Here is a 21,168-nt window from a genome sequence, read left to right on the forward strand (position 1 = left end):
CCTTTTTCTTTATATTTTTAGATGCTGTTTTAATATCCAGTTAATTCCAGCAGAATAGAATTGTGCCATAACTAATCTAAAGAGTTTCTAATGTCAGTAACTCCCTTTAGTTTGAATATATGAAGTGCTGTAATTTTGGTCATTTCTATCATGTTCTTAAAAATCCATATTTAGAATAAAATGCAGTGCCTCATTTATGGACCATCTAGAGAATATGAGATCTTGAAGGATATTAGTAATCCATACTTACTACAAAACTCTTAACATGTTTTTTTTCTTTCTTTCCAAACAGCTTTTTAATGAAATGATACAGGAAAACGGCTATAATTTTGATAGATCATCCTCAACATTTAGCGGCATAAAAGAGCTTGCTCGACGTTTTGCTTTAACTTTTGGACTCGATCAGTTGAAAACAAGAGAGGCCATTGCTATGCTACACAAGTAATCTTCAAATATTTTATTCAGCTCTCCTGTTTTTTAATCATGAATTTTTTTTGTATTTACTTCAGTTGTTTAGAATAAGCAAATTCAATTGATGCTTTATTATTTTTTTTTCAAATCTGTGGCATATCTCCTTTCTTGAGAACCAGTAATAATGCTATCTCCATTAACACATGTGTTGGGACTAAAACTTCTTTTATAGAAAGTCATTGGTTTAATTAAAACAATACAAAAATCTTTATAAATTATGTGAAGAAAAGCAACACATATTCATCAGGTATTATAAAATCTCTTTTAATAGCTTTTAATATAATCTCACTGCTAGGTAGAGAGATTTTTGATATTTGATTCAATTTTTCTCTTTCTGTTTTCTATTTTGTAGTGATCTTTTCCCTTGTTTTCAGCCACAGCTTTCTTTCTGTCTGCATATGTTCTTTCCCTTACCAAAATTAAAAATTATCTGACTTTATTTTGGGCATGTAATTTAGCATTCAATCATGCTTTTAAATAGGAGTATATTTTACAGTTTTAACGTTAGTCCCATACCTTCCCCAGCTTTAACTCATTCTCTACTTTCACTTTGTTCTAACCATCTCAAATTCCTTTTTATGCTTCTCAGTGATATATTGGATGATAATTTTAGGTACTATTTAAGGACCACACATGTAGTGATTATTTTGAGAAAGTAATATATTATTTTCTTCATGTAGTAGCATTCCATTTCTGCCTCCCCAATTTCATCGGATTGTTTTTTACACATTTATGTTTTTGATACAGTATAAGAATATAACATTGGATTATTGTCTTTATTGGCAGTATTTATTATTAAATAAAGATATTTAAAATGGACCCTGAGTGAAATTAAATTTTGAAATTTACTCTTAAATATGCTATCAGAAATAGTTTTTAATAATTATTTTTAAATTAGTTCTGTGCGTTATAGTAGGTCTCCTTTATATCTTGAAAACTATGGAATATATATTGATCATTACAAAAAAGAATTTGGGCTATTTTCTTTGAGGAAGAGAACCAAGAATGTAGATATACCAAACCACATTCAAAGTAAATGCTAGCTGGTGTGTGTGTATACCTGGGTTTGTTTTAGTTATAAAGTAGCAGTGACATAAAGTGTAATTGTATTTGTTCATTCTCATGCTGTAGCCTCCTTATTCTCTTTATTCCTCAGATTAAATGCATGACAGAGGAAACATCTTAATAGTGAAATAAAACTATAGAGAGAAATTTCCTTTCTGTGTTATTTAATTGTATATTGCGGTTTCTTAAATGTTTTGTCTTTATTATTATTGCAGAGATGGCATAGAATTTGCTTTTAAAGAGCCTAACCCACAAGGAGAGAGCCATCCACCTTTAAATTTGGCATTTCTTGATATTCTGAGTGAATTTTCTTCTAAACTACTCCGACAAGACAAAAGAACAGTGTATGTATTTGCTAAAAATATTCTATTTCTTTTTGTGTTGAAATTCTTGTGTGTATTGTTTTGTTTTAGAGAGAGAGTGTGTGTGAATGGGGAAGAGCGGCAGAGGGAGGAAGGGAGAGAATCTTAAGCTGAGCATGGAGCCCCGTTGGGGGTGGGGGTCCTCTCTCCCACAGCCCTGGGGTCATGACCTGAGCTGAAACCAAGAGTCGGAACCAAGAGACATTCCACTGATGGAGGCATCCAGGCACCTTTGTTTTGAAATTCTTAAAGATGAATTGTTACACTTGGTTTTTCTCCCTTCTGCACAAACAGAATTGTAAGATTACATTAATGCACAAAATACTTTATACAACAAAATTTTATAATTTAAGGTTTATAACTGTATTTTATGCATTACCTTCCATTTTAATTTTTTTTTGTTCCTCTCACAATGTAGTTGTGGCTTTAGAGTTGTAACTTGAATGCTTTATATATTCTCATATGCATTCTTCACCTTAGCCTAACAGACAATAATATCGGTAATTCATCCAGGAGCATGTTAGTCTCTGTGTTGAGCTGTGACTACACTGGGAAGTAAAAGTTTCATTTTTATATTTTTTGCTTTAACTACTAGTCCTATCCTCAGCAGATCAGTTAGAACACTTTTCTAGTGTGGTCTCCTAAAATGGTGACTTATATTCTAAGAGAACCCAAGCAAAAATTCTCAAAATTCATTCCCCCTTTTTGAGATATTAAGGGGCAGAAGAATATGAGTTAACTCATGCTGTTGTGTCCCTCTTCTCAACGTTTACCAGTATTTTGCATTTAAAGATTGTGTAGATTTTACATGATTTTCTAAAGCAGACAAAACAGATCTCTGGTGACAGAAATCACAGTAGTGGTTTCTTTTGGGGTTGGTGCTGTTGAATGGGAAAAGGGACATAAGGTAATTTGTAGGATCATGGAGATGTTCTTGATAGATATGTAGGTAACATGACTGCATTAATTTGTAAAACTGATCGAACTATATTCTTTTTTTCCCCCATGTTTTATTTATTTTTGAGAGAGAAAGAGAGAGACAGCGTGAGCAGGGGATGGTCAGAGAGAGAGGGAGACACAGAATCTGAAGACAGGCTCCAGGCTCTGAGCTAGCTGTTAGCACAGAGCCTGATGTGAGACTCAAACCCACAACTGTGAGATCATGACCTGAGCCAAAGTCAGATGCTCAACCAACTGAGCCACCCAGGTGCCCCCATCCTTTCTCTTTAATGGTGTTGAAAACTAGTGATTTTGAATTGGTTAGAACTAGTCATTATTATGACACATTAATTGGGTTATACATTATAGTTAGTTGACAAAAATTGTGTTCATATATATGTAGCATAATTTAGACAATAAATCACTGAACTCAGCATCAAAAGTCTGGGATTTGAGGGGTGCCTTCGTGGCTCAGTTGGTTAAGTGTGCCACTTTGGCTCAGGTCATGATCTCGCAGTTCTTGAGTTCAAGCCCCACATGGGGCCTTATGCTGACAGCTAGCTCAGAGCCTGGAGCCTGCTTTGGATTCTGTATCTCCCTCTTTCTTTTTCTGTCCCTCCTCTGCTCATGCTCTCTTTCTTTCAAAAATAAGCATTTTTAAAAGTCTGGGATTTGAATCATGGTTATATTGTTTTCTCATTCTTATCCTTTGCTTCCTCATCTGTCAAATGAGAATATCTTCCTCATAGGACTGTGAGAATAAAGTTAAAGAACCCAAGAATAAAATTAAAATGCCTAACACATAAGTAGTCACACAAATGTTAGTTAAATTTTTATTGCTGTATTACATAGAAACCATGGAATCCTTGTGATACTTGGATCCATGGATAAATGTATGACTTCATCAGGCTGAAACTTTCTTGCAGCCATCAGGTTGCAGACAGAGGCCATAGCTTATTCATCTTTGTATCAATCCCCAGTGCTGAGGACATAGTGACATAGTGGATGCTTGACAAATACTAAGCTGAAATGCTCTGGATTGTTTCATTTAATGGAAGAATCTTGATAGAGACAAAATACCTTGTCAGTGTACTGATGAGGCTGAGATTGAATCCTGGAGTAATATGTCTCTTCTTAGAAGGCTAGAACTTGGTGGAGCTGGGACTAGAACCCAAATTTGTGTGATTTTAAATCCAGTTCTATTTCCAAACTATGACTTGGGTTTGTTCTCCAAGCAGAAGACCTGTAAAGTTAGGATAGACCAGAAACGTAATGGAAAAGAAAACACTAAAGTCCGTCCGTTGTTACTGTGTGCTTTTAGGAAATGTTTATTTTGTTTCATTCTCATTTACTTTTTGTTTAAGTCTAATTAATTAAATCATTGAATGTTCCATATGGTATGTGAGCCTTAACATTGTTAAGAAGAATAAATAAAAATTGGGGCTGGGGAAGCTATGGCATTTTTATGTATCAAAGCTAATTGGTTCTACTTCTTTTTAAGGTATGTTTACTTGGAAAAGTTCATGACTTTTCAGATGTCACTCCGAAGAGAAGATGTGTGGCTTCCACTGATGTCTTACCGAAATTCTTTACTAGCTGGTGGTGATGATGATACCATGTCAGTCATTAGTGGGATCAGCAGTCGAGGGTCAACTGTGCGGAGTAAAAAATCAAAACCATCTACAGGAAAACGGAAAGTGGTTGAAGGCATGCAACTTGCACTCAGTAAGAATATAGTTTATTCTCTTTATACGTATCCCTTAATGCTTACCAACAGAATTATCATAAGGTTCACCATGGTTTTAAATTTGAGCTATGTGTTGTTAAATGATATCTTACACAGTGTGTCTAGTTATGTATAAGTTTAGTGTTTTAAGCATTTTATATACATAAACTCCGTTCTCATCACTCTTTAGGTACATCCTCATTTTTCAGATGAGAAAACTAGTAGAGGTGTGTAGTTAAGTAACTTAACGTAAGGTCACACAACTATTTAGTACCCAGGCAATCTTACTCCAGAACCCGTGCTCTTTTTTTTTTTATTGCTTCTCGGCCTCTTGGCTAAAATCAAGTGTAGTATTTGTTCTTATCAGTTTAAAAATATTTTTTTTTAATTTTAGAGAGAGCAGAAGTCATGGAGAGGGGCAGAGGGAGAAAGAGAGAAAATCCTAAGTGGCTCCATGCTTAGTGTGGAGCCTGATGTGGGGCTCAAGGCACGATCCTGGGATCAGATAGAGAGTTGGATGTTCATCCAACTGAGCTACCCAGGCACCCCTAGAAACACCCCCCCACCCTGCTTTTTAATCACTATGCTATACTGTATATGCATAGGGATATGAATAAGTATTACAGAGCTCATGTCACCTAAGAAGCCAGATTATCTAATTGAAGTGTGGAACAACAGATTTAGAGAGGTTCTGACTTTTGAATTTCTGTGAAGAGGCCATTTATCATGAAGAACTTGGTAAAGATACAAATTTCTGTCTGTAATCTTAGAAGTAAGAATGCATTATGATGCTTGAATCTCTTGGACTCCTAGCACTGTAGGGCTGGTTCATAATGGGCCTGGGGACTTTTTTCCTCTCCTTTGGAACCTTTAAACAAATTGGCAGAGTTGCCAATATTTGTTCCAGTTATTGCTGAATAACAAAATTCCCCAAAACTTAGACATAAAAGGGACATGGTGTCTGATGCTTCAGCTAGGAGTCTTCACCTAGGAAGGCTCAAAGGCTGGTGACAAATTCCATGGAGGCACCTTCACTTAGAGATAATATCTGGTGCTAGCTATCACCTTGGACTTCAGCTGTATTGTCTGCCAGATCAACCTACATGTGACCTCTCCATGTGGTTGTTTTGCTTTCTCATAGCATGTGACTGGGCTCTAAGAGCAAGTGTTTGAAGAGACCCGGAGTAGATGCTACCAGTTTTTTAAGGCCAGAAACTGGCATAGCATATTCTACCATATTCTCTTGATGAGGCGTTCAGACCCAGCTTCAAGGGGATAGGACATAAATCTTCACTTCTTAATGTGAGGAGTGTCAAAGATTTGGGGGCCATATTTTCTAATTGCCACATAATTCTTCAGCCATCATCAGGTATATAGTGTTCAGTACTTGATTGTCTTATTGATTAATGGTTGTATCCTTTGTCCAGTAATACAAATGCATGAACTTACAACTGGTACAACCTTAGATCTATCTAGACTTGGTTGGTTATATAGTTCCAACGTCCCAGTCTATGGGGAAATTTTTTTTACAGTGTTCCTGAACACTTGAAATAGTTAGGATTAATGCCTTATAGGAAGTTAAAATAAATTTTTTTAAGTAGAAAATTTATCCAATTAAAAGGTGATGTTTCCTGCATATCACTATACGTTTTCTCATCTGAACAATGAGAAGTAGTTACAGATTTATGCGAGGCCATCAAATCTCTCCTTTTCCATAGACTACATGGAGCACAAAAGAATTTTTATTTATATAACATCTTGAAGATGATCAAACCAGATAGTTCAACTTTTATAGAAAGAGTCAATACTCTTTGTTCAGATTTTTGGAGAAAGCCATAGAAATTGGGGCATTTGGTAACTTAGAAGGATGACTACTGATAGATTGTCCAGATCAGTGCAATTTTGAAGAGAGAATTGGAGCCTAACACTGTAGAACTTAAGTTGTCAGGTAATTATATTGCAGATTGTGAAATTTAATGTCTAACCTATCTGTTACTAGGGCATTAGCTACTATTACATTTTTCTTCCCGCTCTTTTCAAAATTAAAAACACATCTGTATGCACATGTATAATCTTCTCATAAAACAGTTTTCCTGCAAACTCCTCAAGTGCTGTAAATTTCACCTCCCAAATCAGTGATTTAAAAAAAATTACTATGATTTCAGTAACACTTGCGTGTGAATTTGTCTTTTATTAATCATGGCAGCATCTATAGATTTGAAAATGAATAGTTTTTGCAGGTGTGAAATCTGGTGTTTGGTCCAGTGCTTAATATGTATATGGATTTGTGCTCCCCTTGGAGTTGGTGAGCATCCTATAAACTAGGAATCATTCTTCCATTGTTTCCATTTCTCTTCTCGCCTAGCCTCCTAACTAGCCTGTCTGCTCACTAGTCTTCATGTTCCTCAGCCTACCTTCTCCACTGCCACTGCATACCTTGACTAAGACACGTAACCAACCACATTTCTTCCCTTCCATAAAACTTCAGCGGTACTTCCCATCACCTTAGTACAGCTTCTAAGACTTGTTGTAAATTGGTTCCTACCTCTATTCAGCCTAACCTTTTGCCACTTACCCTAGGAGTACCAAACTCTTAGTTTGAACCATATGAAATTGCCATTTTTGTGGGTCAAAAATTGCTAAATGTCAGCAAATTAGTATGGTTCAGTCATTGTAGTTTCGTGCCTCAGTGTTTTTACTTATGTTCTTCCCCCCTGCCTGGCAAATGTCACGGTTGACACAGTATCTACTGTAATTAGAAGTCACTTTTGGGTAGTTGGCTCTGATCCTTTTCATCGCTCCTATTCCACCTGTGCCTCCCCTCTCTTATAGCACTTACCACACCGTGTTGTCATAGCGTGTGTTTTCTTTGTCTCCAAGGACAGGGACTGCACCTTACACACCTTGGTGTACCCCCTGTTTCAAGCACTAGCATGTGGAAAGCAGCCAGATGTTTGTTGACCTGAACAGGTTGTATTAGACATTTCGTTCCTCAAACTTAGTGTCTGAACTTTATTGCTATCAATTTTCTCATTTAGCTGAAGAAAGCAGTAGTAGCGACAGTATGTGGTTAAGCAGAGAACAGACACTGCACACCCCAGTTATGATGCAGACACCACAGCTCACCTCAACGATTATGAGAGAGCCCAAAAGGTTACGACCTGAGGATAGCTTCATGAGCGTCTATCCAATGCAGACTGAACATCATCAAGCTCCTCTTGATTATAAGTAAGTACGTTTGATTATTTTCTGTACTATAACTTTTTTAATTACATAGAAAAAAGTTAAGTTAAAAGAAGAATAAAATTCTCCTTGAAGCACGCAGGTAACATGGATGTTAGCTCAAAGACAACACGAGGAAGCAAGGCAACAGCAGGAGAGAGCAGCAATGAGCTATGTTAAACTGCGAACTAATCTCCAGCATGCCATGTAAGTGAGAGTGCCTTATTGTCTGAGTCTAGGAAGTTCACTAATTCATTTTAACATATTTTAATGTGTGCCTTACCTAAAAATTTCAGCAAACTCTAGAGTAAGCTGAAATAATCAAGGAACTAAAAATTGGTCTTTCCAACAGAAAAAACCTTCAAAGTTAAATATTCACTAGTTAGTTAAAGGATCAATCTTAGGTTGATCTGTTGGAAAAGTTTAAATTGAATCCTTGTTTATTTTGGTACACAGAATTCTAGCTTAACAATCCAGTTTTGTTCCATCTTAACTGATTCCACAGCCTAGTGCAGGCCCTCATCCCTCATCTGCACCATTGTATTAGCTTTCTAACTTGTTTTCTTCCCTCAGAGCTCCCATTACTCCTCTCACTAGACCCTGCCCCTCACTCCCCCCTCCTCCATCATTCATACTACCATCAAAAATGACTTGTAGAATAAAAATCTGGTCATGTAACTCTTGGACTTAAAACCTTTCCATGGCTCCCCAGTGCCTACAGGATAAAGTCCAAACTCCTTAGCTCATGGCATGCAATATCTTTCAAAATACAGCCCCCTGCCTACATATTTGTATGATATCCCCCATTCCTTGGCAAGCGGTAAAAGCACTTGTAAAAGAATAAGCTCAGGTGTCACCTGAAGTTAAGCTGTGGTCATCTGTGCTCCCATAGCACTATGTGTATTCATATTTCTTATAGCACTTACCACATTGTACTGTAATTACTTGTTTATGAATATGTCCCTTTCTCTAGACTGTGAGCTCCTTAAGGGCAGGGACCACTTTCATTGCCTGTTGGTGCTTGGCACATAAAAAGTGCTAAGTAAATGTTCATTGAATGAATAAATGTCCAATGCAAAAGAAAATTGTAGTGTAACTTTTAAATACTTTGTTTTTACTGGAATCTGTATGAGAGTTTTATTAATCTTTATTAGCTTTGGCTCCAGAAGAAATGGCAGAAAAGCAGTCTTTAGATGATTGGTACAAAAGGGAAGATCTGATGATTCTTATTATTTACATTTTGAGTTTGAAAGCTTTGTATTTGTAACATGATGTGGTATATGTTTTAATACTGGGAGACAGTAATTGTTACCTTCTTTTTGAAATTCATGTTTTGTTTCATTTTGTTGGTTTTTAAATGATGAGAATTTCACCTATTTTTCTTAAAAAGTGATCACTTACCACATGCCTGGTAACCTACTAAATTCACCTTAGTTATGGTCTTAGGAACCTCTATAGTTAGGTACACTCTATTACATGTATAGATTCTGATCCTGACTTGGCTGATAGTGTCATCATCTGTACTGTGACTTGGTTCTACCCTCTGTTCTCTTTTTCTGTGGCCACATTCCCCTTAACATATTCTTACTTCATGCCTGAGTCAATAGCTAATTTCTTAGCCTCCAGCTAAGAGTTCAGACATTCTGGAATTCTACTGTACAGTCATTTGGTCCTTATCTCCCACACTGACAGTTTTCTGCCAGTCCCTAAGATCTTTCATAGCATCTCATTACTCAGTATCATTTATCATTATTCTTTTATTTGAAGCTTGTTTTAATTCCCATTGATCTTTCCCAGCTGACTATGAAAGATTATGCCATTGAAGTAATTATTTATTACCATAGGCGTCTTTTGGTTGTTGTGCCATAAGTGGTCTGTTTTCTGAAACTTTAAAATATTTTTGTTTTACAGTGATTTTTCCTTAATGGCATCTGCTCTATAACTGAAAATACTTCCAAGTTATCTCTTTGGTTTTTTTTTATAGTTTATATCATATGTATCTTCCTTATACTCCAAATGAGATGCAGAATGGATTTCTGGTTTCCTATAACACAGTTAACATATTTCCTCTACAGTTTTGCCTCTACCAGATACAGTAAAATTGTCATTTAACTGTCCAGAACTCTTACAAAATAGGAATCACATCAACATATTTGTCCAGGTAGCCTGGATGAGACATCATGTCTTGCTATTTTTATATTATTTTTTAAGACTCAACATAGTGTTGTGTCAATTGTAAGTAAATAGTTGATTTTGTTGGCGGTGGGAATCTGTAAATGAGTGAGAAAAGAAGGAAATATTGGCCAAACTGGGGAACCAGCGCCTTCAGTTTTACTACTTTGACTTCTTTGTGCTGGTCTGGGCTATTTTGTGAACTTGGAATTTGAGTTTATTCTTTGTAATTATGTGATAACATATAGAGTTTTTGGACTTAAGTTTTTATTTTATTTTTCTATATATATATATCTTCTTTCTGAGTTTCATAAGACACAGGATCCAAGTTTCAGCATAAATGTTACTCATTTCTTCCTGAAGCAGAATTAATATCTTCTTTCAGTAACCTTTTATAGCTCTTGATACATGATTCTCTTGCAATATTTGTCTCATTTTGTTACAATTAATTATTTCTGTTTTCCCATAGTAGACTGTGAGCTCCTTGAGGGCAGGAACCATGTCTTATTTATCTTTCTTGTTTTGTTTCATTGTTTTTGCATCCATAGGCCATAAAAGAAGCCTGGCGTATAGTAGGCACTGTGTGAATGAATGAATGAATGAATGAGTGCCTGGTACAATAAATACTGAGTGAATTTGAGTGAGTGATGAGTAAAGTTAATATATATCAGTGAAAATATATGTATTCTGAAAAATGTCATTTCTATGGTCTCTGTTTTATATTTGTTTATTAATTTGTACCCTGCCTACTTTCAAAAAGGATTTGAGGTATCTTGTCTGTTCCCATGTGGGAAATTCTCATTGAACTTTTTATATGGGATATCAGAACTATCAAGCTAAATATATTGAAATAATGTAGAATAAACAACTCCTTAGCATTTTTAGACAAGTGAACATTGGGGTTTTGACATCATTGATGACATGATCAATGCCTAATCATTTTCCCTGACCTTTAATTCCATCATTTTCCATTACACTTCAATATAGAGAGCTACATAGTTGCTGCCAGTATATTAATAGTCACAACATTGGTTCAGATCTTGACCTTGTTTTATATTTCTCCAGTCGGCGTGGTACAAGCCTAATGGAAGATGATGAAGAGCCAATTGTTGAAGATGTTATGATGTCCTCAGAAGGGAGGATTGAAGATCTTAACGAGGGAATGGATTTTGACACAATGGATATAGACTTGGTAAGAAACTTAATGATTTCTGTGTGATTTTCATTTAAGATCCTTTGGAAATTAGGTTGGAATTAGAGGAAATACCTGCCATGAAAGTAAGTTTTGGAAAAACATTAAATAACATAGTTGCCAGGTGTTTAGGTATATGAGAAGGGATTGGGGAGAGGGTGAGGTTGATGAGGCTGTTAACTCTTAGTTTAAGATGGCAGATTTTCACATTAATTTAAGAATATATCGATTTAAAGAACACATTTTCTTACTGTTCTAAGTATCATATCACCTTATCATTTTCCACCTACTTGCCATTATCAAAACAATACATTAGTAATTTGACATTACCCTGTTACTGAGATACATTTCCATATTAATAAAATTACTTAAATAGGGAAATTAAACATATATATATACACACACACATATATATAAAGATATATTCTTTATTATATTGTATATGTGATTAGGACTTTATCATACATAAAATGCTTCTGCACATTTCATATTGCCACATACCTCATTCAGCTTTGTGAGGTAAGTTGGGAGGATTGAGAATATCGAAACTTAAGACAGTTAGCCCATCCAAGGAGACAAAACTAAGAAACAGTAAAGCTGAGACTATAAGCGAGGTCTTATAATTCTATTTCTTAGTATACTATGCTGTGTTCTCCTTAAAAGGAAGGAATAAGTAAGCGTGGCTTCTCTTGAGAGTAGTGTGATTTGGCACCTTTAAAGGAAAATGATTTGAGGGGCGCCTGGGTGGTTCTGTAGGTTAAGCATATGTCTCTTGATTTTGGTTCAGGTCATGATCTCACAGTTTGTGAGATTGAGTCCCGCTTTGGGCTCTGCGCTGACAGCCAGTCAGAGAGCCTGCTTTGGATTCATTCATATTCATTCTCTCTCTTCTAAATAAATAAACATTAAAAATAGTAAAGGAAAATGATTTGAGAGAGGCATTTTTTAAAGTAAAACAAAAAAGTGAGTTTTCTAGTTTTCATCTTTCAGAATAATTTTCTGTGAATGATTTGCTTTTGTATTTTTATGCATTCCGTAGTTTTAATATACTGTATTTAAAATACTGTAAGGTACACTTGCAATTACACATGTTGTGTGACTACTTAATGATAATTTCAATATTTTTAGTTGCTATCTGGTTTATAGATAGAGCAATTGTCAACTCCCTTCCTTTTTTTTCTTCCTTAGCCACCATCAAAGAACAGACGAGAAAGAACAGAACTGAAACCTGATTTCTTTGATCCAGCTTCAATTATGGATGAATCAGTACGTTCAGTTTAAATGTACCCCAGGATTGCAAAATCAAAAGTACAGGCAAATCCCTAAGTTTGAGATTGAAGAGCTGGGACAGCACATTGAAAATGGATAAAAACAATTGGACAGGAGAAAAAGAGACAGACATAAGGGATTTCAGGAGGAGGGCAGGTGGTGATACAGTGGTGGAAATAGATTTAAAAGTACCTTTGAATCTTGGGCTAACTGGGACTTAAAGTGTTCTGTGTTGGAGTTTGGACTCTTTCTGTAGGCTTGAGTTACCCATTGAAGGATGTTGAATGAGGGAGTGGCAGGATCAGACTTTTGTTTCAGAAAGATTTCCTTGGCATTTATGGACGGATAGGATGAATGAGAAGTCATAATCATTATATGAAGACATAGTAAAACAAAACTTGAATAAAATTTGATAATAAAGAGAAGGGGAGAGAGACTGGTTATTGTTAGGTATTGTCAGTTGTGTTCCTTGAGTACATCTCATATTTGTCCCTGCTGACATATCGTCCCTGACAGTGCCTTGGTACAAGTCTTCTTCAGTTTTTACGTGGCCTCTTGCAGTAGCCTTTAGACTGATCTTGCTGCCACAGCACTCCTTAATATTTCTTTTGTGGTCTTCTTCCTAAAATGCAAATCTGGTTCTTTCCCTCATAGTTTTAGGTCTTTCATTGATTTTTCGCCCCCCATTGCCATTAAGAAAAAAATATAGCAAACAGAAAGTTTTGTGTTCTTGCTCCCTTGCCAACTTAACCTTGGCTTTTTCCTTACATGAATCCTTTCCAACAATACCAAGTCTTATAGCTCTTTCATGACACCATGATTTTATATAAGCTTTTCTCTGCCAGAATTGCTAGTGTCCTTTTTCTCGTAGTGAATTCATCCTTTAATCGTTCTGATATCACCTATGAAGTTTTTGCTGACCCCACCAGATAAATGCTTTATTTTTGGCTCTCATACCACTTTGTATACATTTTTATTTGATAATTACCAGACCTCTGTAGTGAAATATAGAATATTACATTTCGCTCAGTAGGCTGAATGCCTGGCAGTGATGATTTTATTCATTTTGAATTCTGCGCAGTATAATACGTGTTTAGTTTTGTCAATTGAATAAATCTGTTAAGTCCCATTCCATCCCATTTTTTAGTGTCTACCCATTTGTATTCCTTCCTCCTAACAGTACCTCAGGTGACCATCCTCTGAGGCCTGCCTTATGTGCCCCAATTTCTGCTGTTCTCTCCTTGCCCTTTCTCACCTCGTAATCTGCTTCAGATAGTTGTTAGGAAAATTTTAACAAACTAACTCACACCAACATAGTATATTAATGAGGCCAGTTACTTGAGTCAGAAGACAGCATTTCATAGAGCAGCAGGTATAGAAATCTTCAGAGAAGCCACCTTGAGATCCTTTAAGTCAGTGTTTCTTGTCTCTGGTGTGCTATGAATCATCTTATTGAAATGTAGATCTGCTTCAGTTGGTCTGGAGTGTGGCCTGAGATTCTGTGTCTCACAAGTGCTGTTGATGGTTCAGATCTGCCCACCATCCTTTCAGTAGCATGAGTGAGCTAGGCCTACCTATAAGTGTATAGTTGAAGTGCATTTTGAAGTATATGGTTTCCTGATAATCCAGGAATATGTATCTTCAATTTGTTAAATAAAACACAAAGGCGGGGACTGTGATGAGTAAACCAATATTTTCAAGCAGATATAATGAAATGAATTAATCTGACAATTTATTGGGCTGGACTTTGGTGCTAAAATGAGTTCAGTGTTCTCCCTGCCCTCCAGGAGTTTGTATTCTAGTTCACAGTGACTATCCCTTTGAAATGAAAGGAACAGAAGTTAGTATTGGGAGCTTAATGCATCTGATGCTGTGCTAGGCATGGCTTTGTTGGATCCTCTCAGCTACCTTGTGAGAAAGGTGGTAGAACCTCATTTTTACACTCAAGCACATTTAGAACTGAGGAAGTAGTTTGTTGACTTATTCAGTTTTACAACTCTAGTGTCAAGAGTAGTAATTTGATCTGAGTTCCTTTCGATTTAAAAAACCCCATGCTCTCTATGCTGCTGTACTTTCCAAAACTAAAATCAGAGATCATTTAGAAGAAATACCAAGAAAGTAATTTAGAAATTGGAATGATTAGGTGTGGTCAAAATTGATACTGCCAGCTAGAGATTTCTTATTTTTCATGTGTTCACCTAAAGTGAACCTAAAGGTTTGCAAAAAGGTGTTCTTCACTTGAGATTACTAAAATAATGAAACAGCAATGTAAACCATATGTATATCTTTTTGACGACTTTTAGAGAAACCAAAGTCTGAGTGAAGTCAGATAGGAACCTAATAATTACTTGTTACTTATAGGAGGGTTTTTTTTTGACATTCTCATGTCTTGTTGAATAGGATATGTTATAACTAAAAGGTTAGTAGTTTAGCTGTTTCTGCTAAAATGAGGAAAATGAGCACACATGCATCGGTTTCTGTAGTTTTATAGTGTTACCACATGATGGCAGCAGTCACATAACTGAGTGCCCAGTAATCTTTCCAAAGTTCAGTTATCTTTGACCATATATGTCTGTCTGTATGTATGTGTATTTATTTATATTTATATGTTAATATTAACATATATAAGTTAATATATATTAATTTAATACTAATTTATTTCAAAATACACATTAAACTTTACCTCCTACTGTTTCAACAATAACTTAAAAAATGGAATAATGGAGAATTTTAAATGTAAAAGTCTGTTTGCCTTTATACAGTAGCCTACATCTGTTTTAACTCATGCCTGTGATAACGGAGTCATCAAAACAATAGTAAAATTTGGATTTAATTCTTTTTATACCCAGTTCTAAGATTCTCTAGTTCTAAGTTACATAATGAAAATATCCTATATAGATGCTTTATTGCTAAATACATCCTAAACAATCTTTTGTAACATGAAATTCACATGATTTAGAAGTGGTAGCATCAAAACTGAGCAGCTCAGATTTGGGTTGCATTTATACAATATTCTACATTTATGGTTAGTGAGTTTTATGTCTGGAAGAAATATTGGTTTATTTCATTGTGCCAGTAGTCACTCTGCTACTAGAGGGTCATTATTGCCATTATACACTAAAGCTTGCTGTTTATGCTTTTTAAATGTATTCTTAAGTGTTTATTAATCTTAACATCAGAAACAGATGTTTGTTAGCACAAAAAGAGAGTGTCACTGATATTCTTCTATGTTGAGATTCTCATATTAGAATTATCTGTATAGGATTGGTAAAAGAAGGGTTCAGTCTAATGGAGCTAACTTTATGTTCTAGTAGAAGAATCTACTTATAACCTAGTCTGTGCAAAAGCAAAAAACAAATGTTCACATGATTTCTAGTTAGGCACTCTGGAAAGAATGTGAGTTCATCTTCATGCCATACTCTACACTAAGAGTTGCTAGTAAGATTTATCCTTTAATCCATCATCATACCTTTCCTTACCCAGAGTCAGAGTATTATAGTATTATAGCTAGAAGGGACCTTTAAACATCATGTAGGCTTCTTGGGTGGAAATACTCTAAATACCCAAACTCTGGCTTTAGCCAAAAAAGGAGAACCCTGAAGTTTATTGGAGGGTCCGGGAGAGCAAGGGGTGAGCAGTGTTGGTGGTTTTGGTGAATGGCAGGTAAGAAGTGGGGTGCATTTAATCCTCTTTGTTCACATTACGGGGGATTCCAAGCACTTGAGTTGATGGTTCATTATAAGGAGGCTGCATTCAGGTAGATACTTGTCTCCTGGTCTGGAAATACTCGCTTCCTTCAAGTGAGTGCTGAACAAATTCTGAGTTCGGTGACTTCTGTTAAAATGAGATTTCATTTACAAGTAAGAGCCCTTTGTAATCCCAATCTTAGCTCATTATAGTATTTTAAAATAGTCCTTAATTTTCCTAGTAAATGCGGGAATTTTAATCCAATAGCCTAACTTTTAGTATATGCAACTAAAAGTTAATGTCTTTTGGTGTTACGTTTGTTATGTTTTTGTATGATGAACAAGAGGTAGTGCTCCATTCATCATCTTTACTTTTTTTAGTTAGTGACAAGTAATTAACTAGAGTTTACACTTCTTTTACCAACTGGAATGGTATAAGAAAGCATCAATGTAAGTTACTTTGCCCAAATTTTACATTACTTCTTAAAACTTATAGTTCATTCACTCAAACTAGAGTTTCTGAATTTTCTATATACTTCTGTTCTTGGATTTTTTGGTCTATGTGTTCAGATGCCTTTTTAAAAGCAAAACCCACTTCACAGTGCAAATGACCCAAGTTTGCAAGACATTCTTAACCTCTTTCCAATGAGCCTGTGCCAGAAGTATATGTAAAGAAGCACATTCATTTGTTTATTCAACAAATGTTGAGTGCCTGTGTTCAGGACATCATGTAGGCATCAACTCTGTGAATAAACATAGACATGAGACATGGTCCCTTCTCTTAGTTATTTATATTTGTGAAGTAAGTAGCATCTTGATTAGGCCTGATGTTGTTATTTCAGTACATATTTATGGTCATCTCAATTTTAGAATTATATCTCCGAAGGGAGGGAAGTTTTTCAAAGTGGTTTTATTAGCATATTATTAAACTTGTATTTTCAAATATTAATGTAACATATACAGATCAGTTTTACAAAGAAATGAATGACAATTTTAACAAGATTTTTTTTTCTTCTCTCTCATTAGGTTCTTGGGGTGTCAATGTTTTAATACCAGTTCACAATTAAATCTGTGGTGAAGTCATTTTCTAAGTGGAAGAGGAAGTTTTAAAATAAAGTGTGGTAGATACAGTGAAATTCTGTACAGATTTTTCTCTAAGGAGAATATGACATGCTTATGCTTACCAAGATCAAGTGCATTGAGGGGCAGTTTTGTTTGCCTGAAAAAAGTAAAGGACAAGTAAACAATTTGATGATAAGCTACAGTTTTTCTTAGAAAGTAAATATTTTATTTATGCGCTGTTAGTTGGCTTTTGAATCAATTATTTCATGCTTTTTTTAAAGAAAATATAACAATCTAAAGAGGCATTTGGTACAGACATGAATCCTCTCACGTTTATTTACTGGGTGTACTAAGTAATGATGACCTCTGCTGGATTTCTGTTTACATCCAAGAAACAAAGTTAAGGATGAATTTATTCCCCTGCCCTGAAATTATAGGATAGAATTGTTTTTAGCATTCTAAATTTAAATGCTTAAAACATCAATCAACAAAGCTTTCTTTTAAATATTGTAATTGTGGAGAAAAGTAAACTTATAAGCAGAACTTTTACAATTTTTCATCTAAAATGTATTTTAAGATATTTTTAAAATCCAAGAGCTTCTCTATACTTTTCAGAACTATCCAGATGCAGTGAACTGCCAGAAGGTAACCAGTCTCAAACAGGCTCATCCCATTATCAGCCCTGAGAGTTTGCTTGTCCTTTAAGCTACAAATGTAATGTTGTGATATTCCTTCCAGTAGTGCCACTGTATTTTGTCTCCAAATAAAAGAAGCTTATTGTAGTATGTTTGCAGAAAAATTCTAAACAAAAATTATACAGCTTATTAGAGTGTGGGAATAGGGATCTAAATTTTAAATAAAATTATATATATATATAAATTGGTGCTGATTTTATAATTGCGCAGTTTGTTTAGTTTTTTCTTACTTTTAAATTCCAACTTAAAATTATGAGGTTTCAGAAATATATTGAAAGTTTAACAATGTTTAAAAATAGAAAAGCATGAGTGTTCATGCTTTAAAATGATTTTTAAATTTGTATTTTATATTGTTTTATCTATCTGTCTTTGCAAGCAGTCTTCAGGTTAAAGATACTTCTAACAGGTTACAGTACATTTCCTCTGTATGTAAATTAGATGGGATAATAGAATTCATAACCCATAATATTCTTTGAAAGCTAAGCTTTAAACTTCATTTTATGTCCTTTCACAAATAAATTAGTTTAAAACAGAAAGTGGCTACTTGCCATTTTGACATCAACTCATTTTGCGAGGCTTAGGCAGCTAGACATCGTTTAAAACAAAATATTAACTTATATTACATGTATATCTATCTTTTGTCAGTCGTCTCTCAGTTCTTGAGGTATATTATTTTAATCATTCCATGCCTTAATATGCTTGCAATATGAGAATATCTTCAGATGGGTGAATACCAAAAGGCTTCCAGTTCTTAGAGTCAGAAATCAACAAGCATTGGGCTGTGGTAGCCAAAAACCATAGGTTAGCTAAAAGATCATGATACAGTACAATTGTTTTATTAAATCATGGTTAATAACAAATGAAACCAGACTTGTCTAAACAGATTTTCGATCTACAAATATTGTTATGTGCAAAAAGTACTGCCTATGTTGTTTTTCACACCACTGCATTTACTAGAACTGCTGAGAGGACTGTATATATGATTTTAAACCTAAGTTGATTTTGTTTCTCACTCTTGAAAGGAGTACTTCTTTGTGAAAGCAGTTCTTACAGCTTTGTTTTCAACCAGCTAAAAATGTTTTATATATTACTCTAACCTGTTGTCCTCCACATTCTATTGTCCTAATTGTACTGTTTTCTGATTTGTATTTATGTCTTGAGACAGTAACTTTTTGAATAAAAATAAACCTACAGTATGTTGTATGTTTTATCTTTTATAATTAAAGGAGGAGAGTCGCTGTAAGTCGCTTAGAAAACATATCTATCATCCCAGATTTTAACATGTATTGGGGTTAATTTATAGAAAACATTGCCATTTTATATTTTTAATAAATCATACATATTTTTAAATGAGGCTAAATCCCTAATTGGGTTATTACTTTAAAATGGAAACCTGCAACCATTATTACTTTAATTTTTATTTGGTATGGGTTAAGCACTCTTTAAAATGTCTGCATTATTTATCCAGGATACATTTGAGTGCCTACTGTGTGCTAGGCATGCGTTAGAGATCTTAACAGTGAAGAAGATAGATAAGGTTCCTCCCTCCTAGATCTAGTGAGGTAAACAAAATAATTAAACTTACAAGGAGTGCTAGGAAGAAAATTATGTGTATGCTGAGCTAGAGAATGAACGTGTGTGTGTGTGTGTGAGTGTGTGTGTGTGAGAAACCTCCCGTAGACAAGGGACTCATTCATGCTAGAAGTGAGTGAAAACCGAACATTTGAAAAAGCATTTGCTAATTTATTTTTAAAGAAAAGGCTATGGTCTTTAATGTGTTAAGATTTGCATTGCACTTTTTTTGACGTTTATTTTTGAGAGAGAGACAGACACAGAGCACAAGCAGGGGAGGGGCAGAGAGAGAGGGAGACACAGAATGTGAAGGAGGATCCAGGCTCTGAGCCATCAGTACAGAGCTCCATGTGGGGCTGGAACTCCCGAACCAGGAGATCATGACCCGAGCCGAAATCAAACACTTAACTGACTGAACCACCCAGGCACCCCTGCATTGTATTCTTAACATTAGAACATTGGTTCTGCTAGTTTGTAGATCACAGTAGTTTGTAGAAGACCAGTCTTCTGTCATTGGTGATTCAGAGCTAAACATATTAAATGATAGCTAATAGCTGGGGCACTGTTTTAAGTGCTTTACATGCAGTAACTTTTTAAAACGCCATGACAGTGGGTGGTACAAGGTGTTGTCCCTCATCTTTCCTCCCTCCCCTTCCCCTGCCTTTTTCTAAATCAGGAGGCAGTGAAGAAAATGAGGCACAGAGAAGTTAAAATACCTTGAGCAAGCCTATGTATGGCTAGTAAGTGATGCAGTTGGCATTCAAGTCCAGGCAGTCTGGCTGCATTAAGTCCGAAGAGCATCGCAACTCTTTGATACACAAGGATAAGCTAGATAATTGCATGAAGATAAAATGGCACATTATTCATTGTGTCATGGTGAAGAAATGGAGCATCTTTAAGGAGTCCAGCTGGCTATAGAACTGAGTGGTGTGAAGAAACATTGTCCTTAATATGCTACCCAGCTGACTTGTGTAAAAAAAGTATAAAATTGAGCCTTGAGCCCATAAATAGTTAACTAGTTGGTAGTCTTTAAAGTTGAGAGACTGGGAAAGAAGTGGATAGCCCAGGAGAGAGGTCTCCAATATCCTGCCTCAAAGGGAACTGACTTGCAAGGATTCACATGGATTATTCTGGTACCTGTAATCATTCAGCCAAAGAAAAAAGTGAGCTGATAAGGTACAAGGTCTTCAGTTATGAGGAAACGAGGTGATGGAGTTCACTACCTATCTCTTCAAGTCAGCCAGTCTTACCTATCCACTGCGTGCCTGGCCTCGTGTTCTTTGCTAAGCAGACCAGTAAGACAGACTTCATTCTGAAGTTTCCAGTTCGGGGGGTTGGGATGCTGATGCAAAACTAATGAAGTACGTTCAATGTTTTTAGCAGGTGTTCTGGGACCCCCAGAGGAGGGGCACTAACTGTGGCTTTGCTGTGGGAGGAGCCTTCCCATATATAAAGCTGTCACTCCCACCCCCCAGTTTTAAAAAATGCAAGTTTTCACACAGCAATGCTGAATGTTACAATGAAGATTTTATTATACTTGCTTTACCACATATGCATCTATCAATACATCTCATTTTAAAAATTTATTTCAAAGTAAATTGCAAACAAGTCCACTATTTAAATTTTTAGCATACTTATAGGCATTTAATATTTGTTTACCAGTTTTTCTTGTGTAAAATTCCTATGTGATGAAGCACTGTATATATTTGCTGGGTTTTTAACAAATGCTTAACAG

General features: G+C 35.5%; 1 protein-coding gene and 1 pseudogene across 5 annotated transcripts in view; both read left to right on the forward strand.

Annotated features, from left to right (window-relative positions):
• STAG2 (stromal antigen 2) overlaps window positions 1-19,057 on the forward strand; it is a 128,132-nt gene extending 109,075 nt beyond the window's left edge. For 4 of the 5 annotated variants that reach the window (XM_029929478.1, XM_029929481.1, XM_029929480.1 and 1 more), the window contains exons 27-34: window positions 293-441; window positions 1,752-1,880; window positions 4,339-4,562; window positions 7,602-7,791; window positions 7,882-7,992; window positions 11,023-11,149; window positions 12,338-12,415; window positions 17,131-19,057. In XM_029929478.1, the coding sequence (XP_029785338.1) occupies window positions 293-441; window positions 1,752-1,880; window positions 4,339-4,562; window positions 7,602-7,791; window positions 7,882-7,992; window positions 11,023-11,149; window positions 12,338-12,415; window positions 17,131-17,154 (1,032 nt within the window). In that variant the 3' untranslated portion in view covers window positions 17,155-19,057. The remainder of the gene's footprint in view (window positions 1-292; window positions 442-1,751; window positions 1,881-4,338; window positions 4,563-7,601; window positions 7,792-7,881; window positions 7,993-11,022; window positions 11,150-12,337; window positions 12,416-17,130) is intronic. The other variant, XM_029929482.1, reaches the window with a different exon arrangement.
• Window positions 4,879-4,973, forward strand: LOC115284552 (annotated as a pseudogene).
• Window positions 19,058-21,168: the final 2,111 nt, after the last annotated feature.

Source organism: Suricata suricatta, chromosome X (assembly GCF_006229205.1).
Source record: "Suricata suricatta isolate VVHF042 chromosome X, meerkat_22Aug2017_6uvM2_HiC, whole genome shotgun sequence".
Lineage (NCBI taxonomy): Eukaryota > Metazoa > Chordata > Mammalia > Carnivora > Herpestidae > Suricata > Suricata suricatta.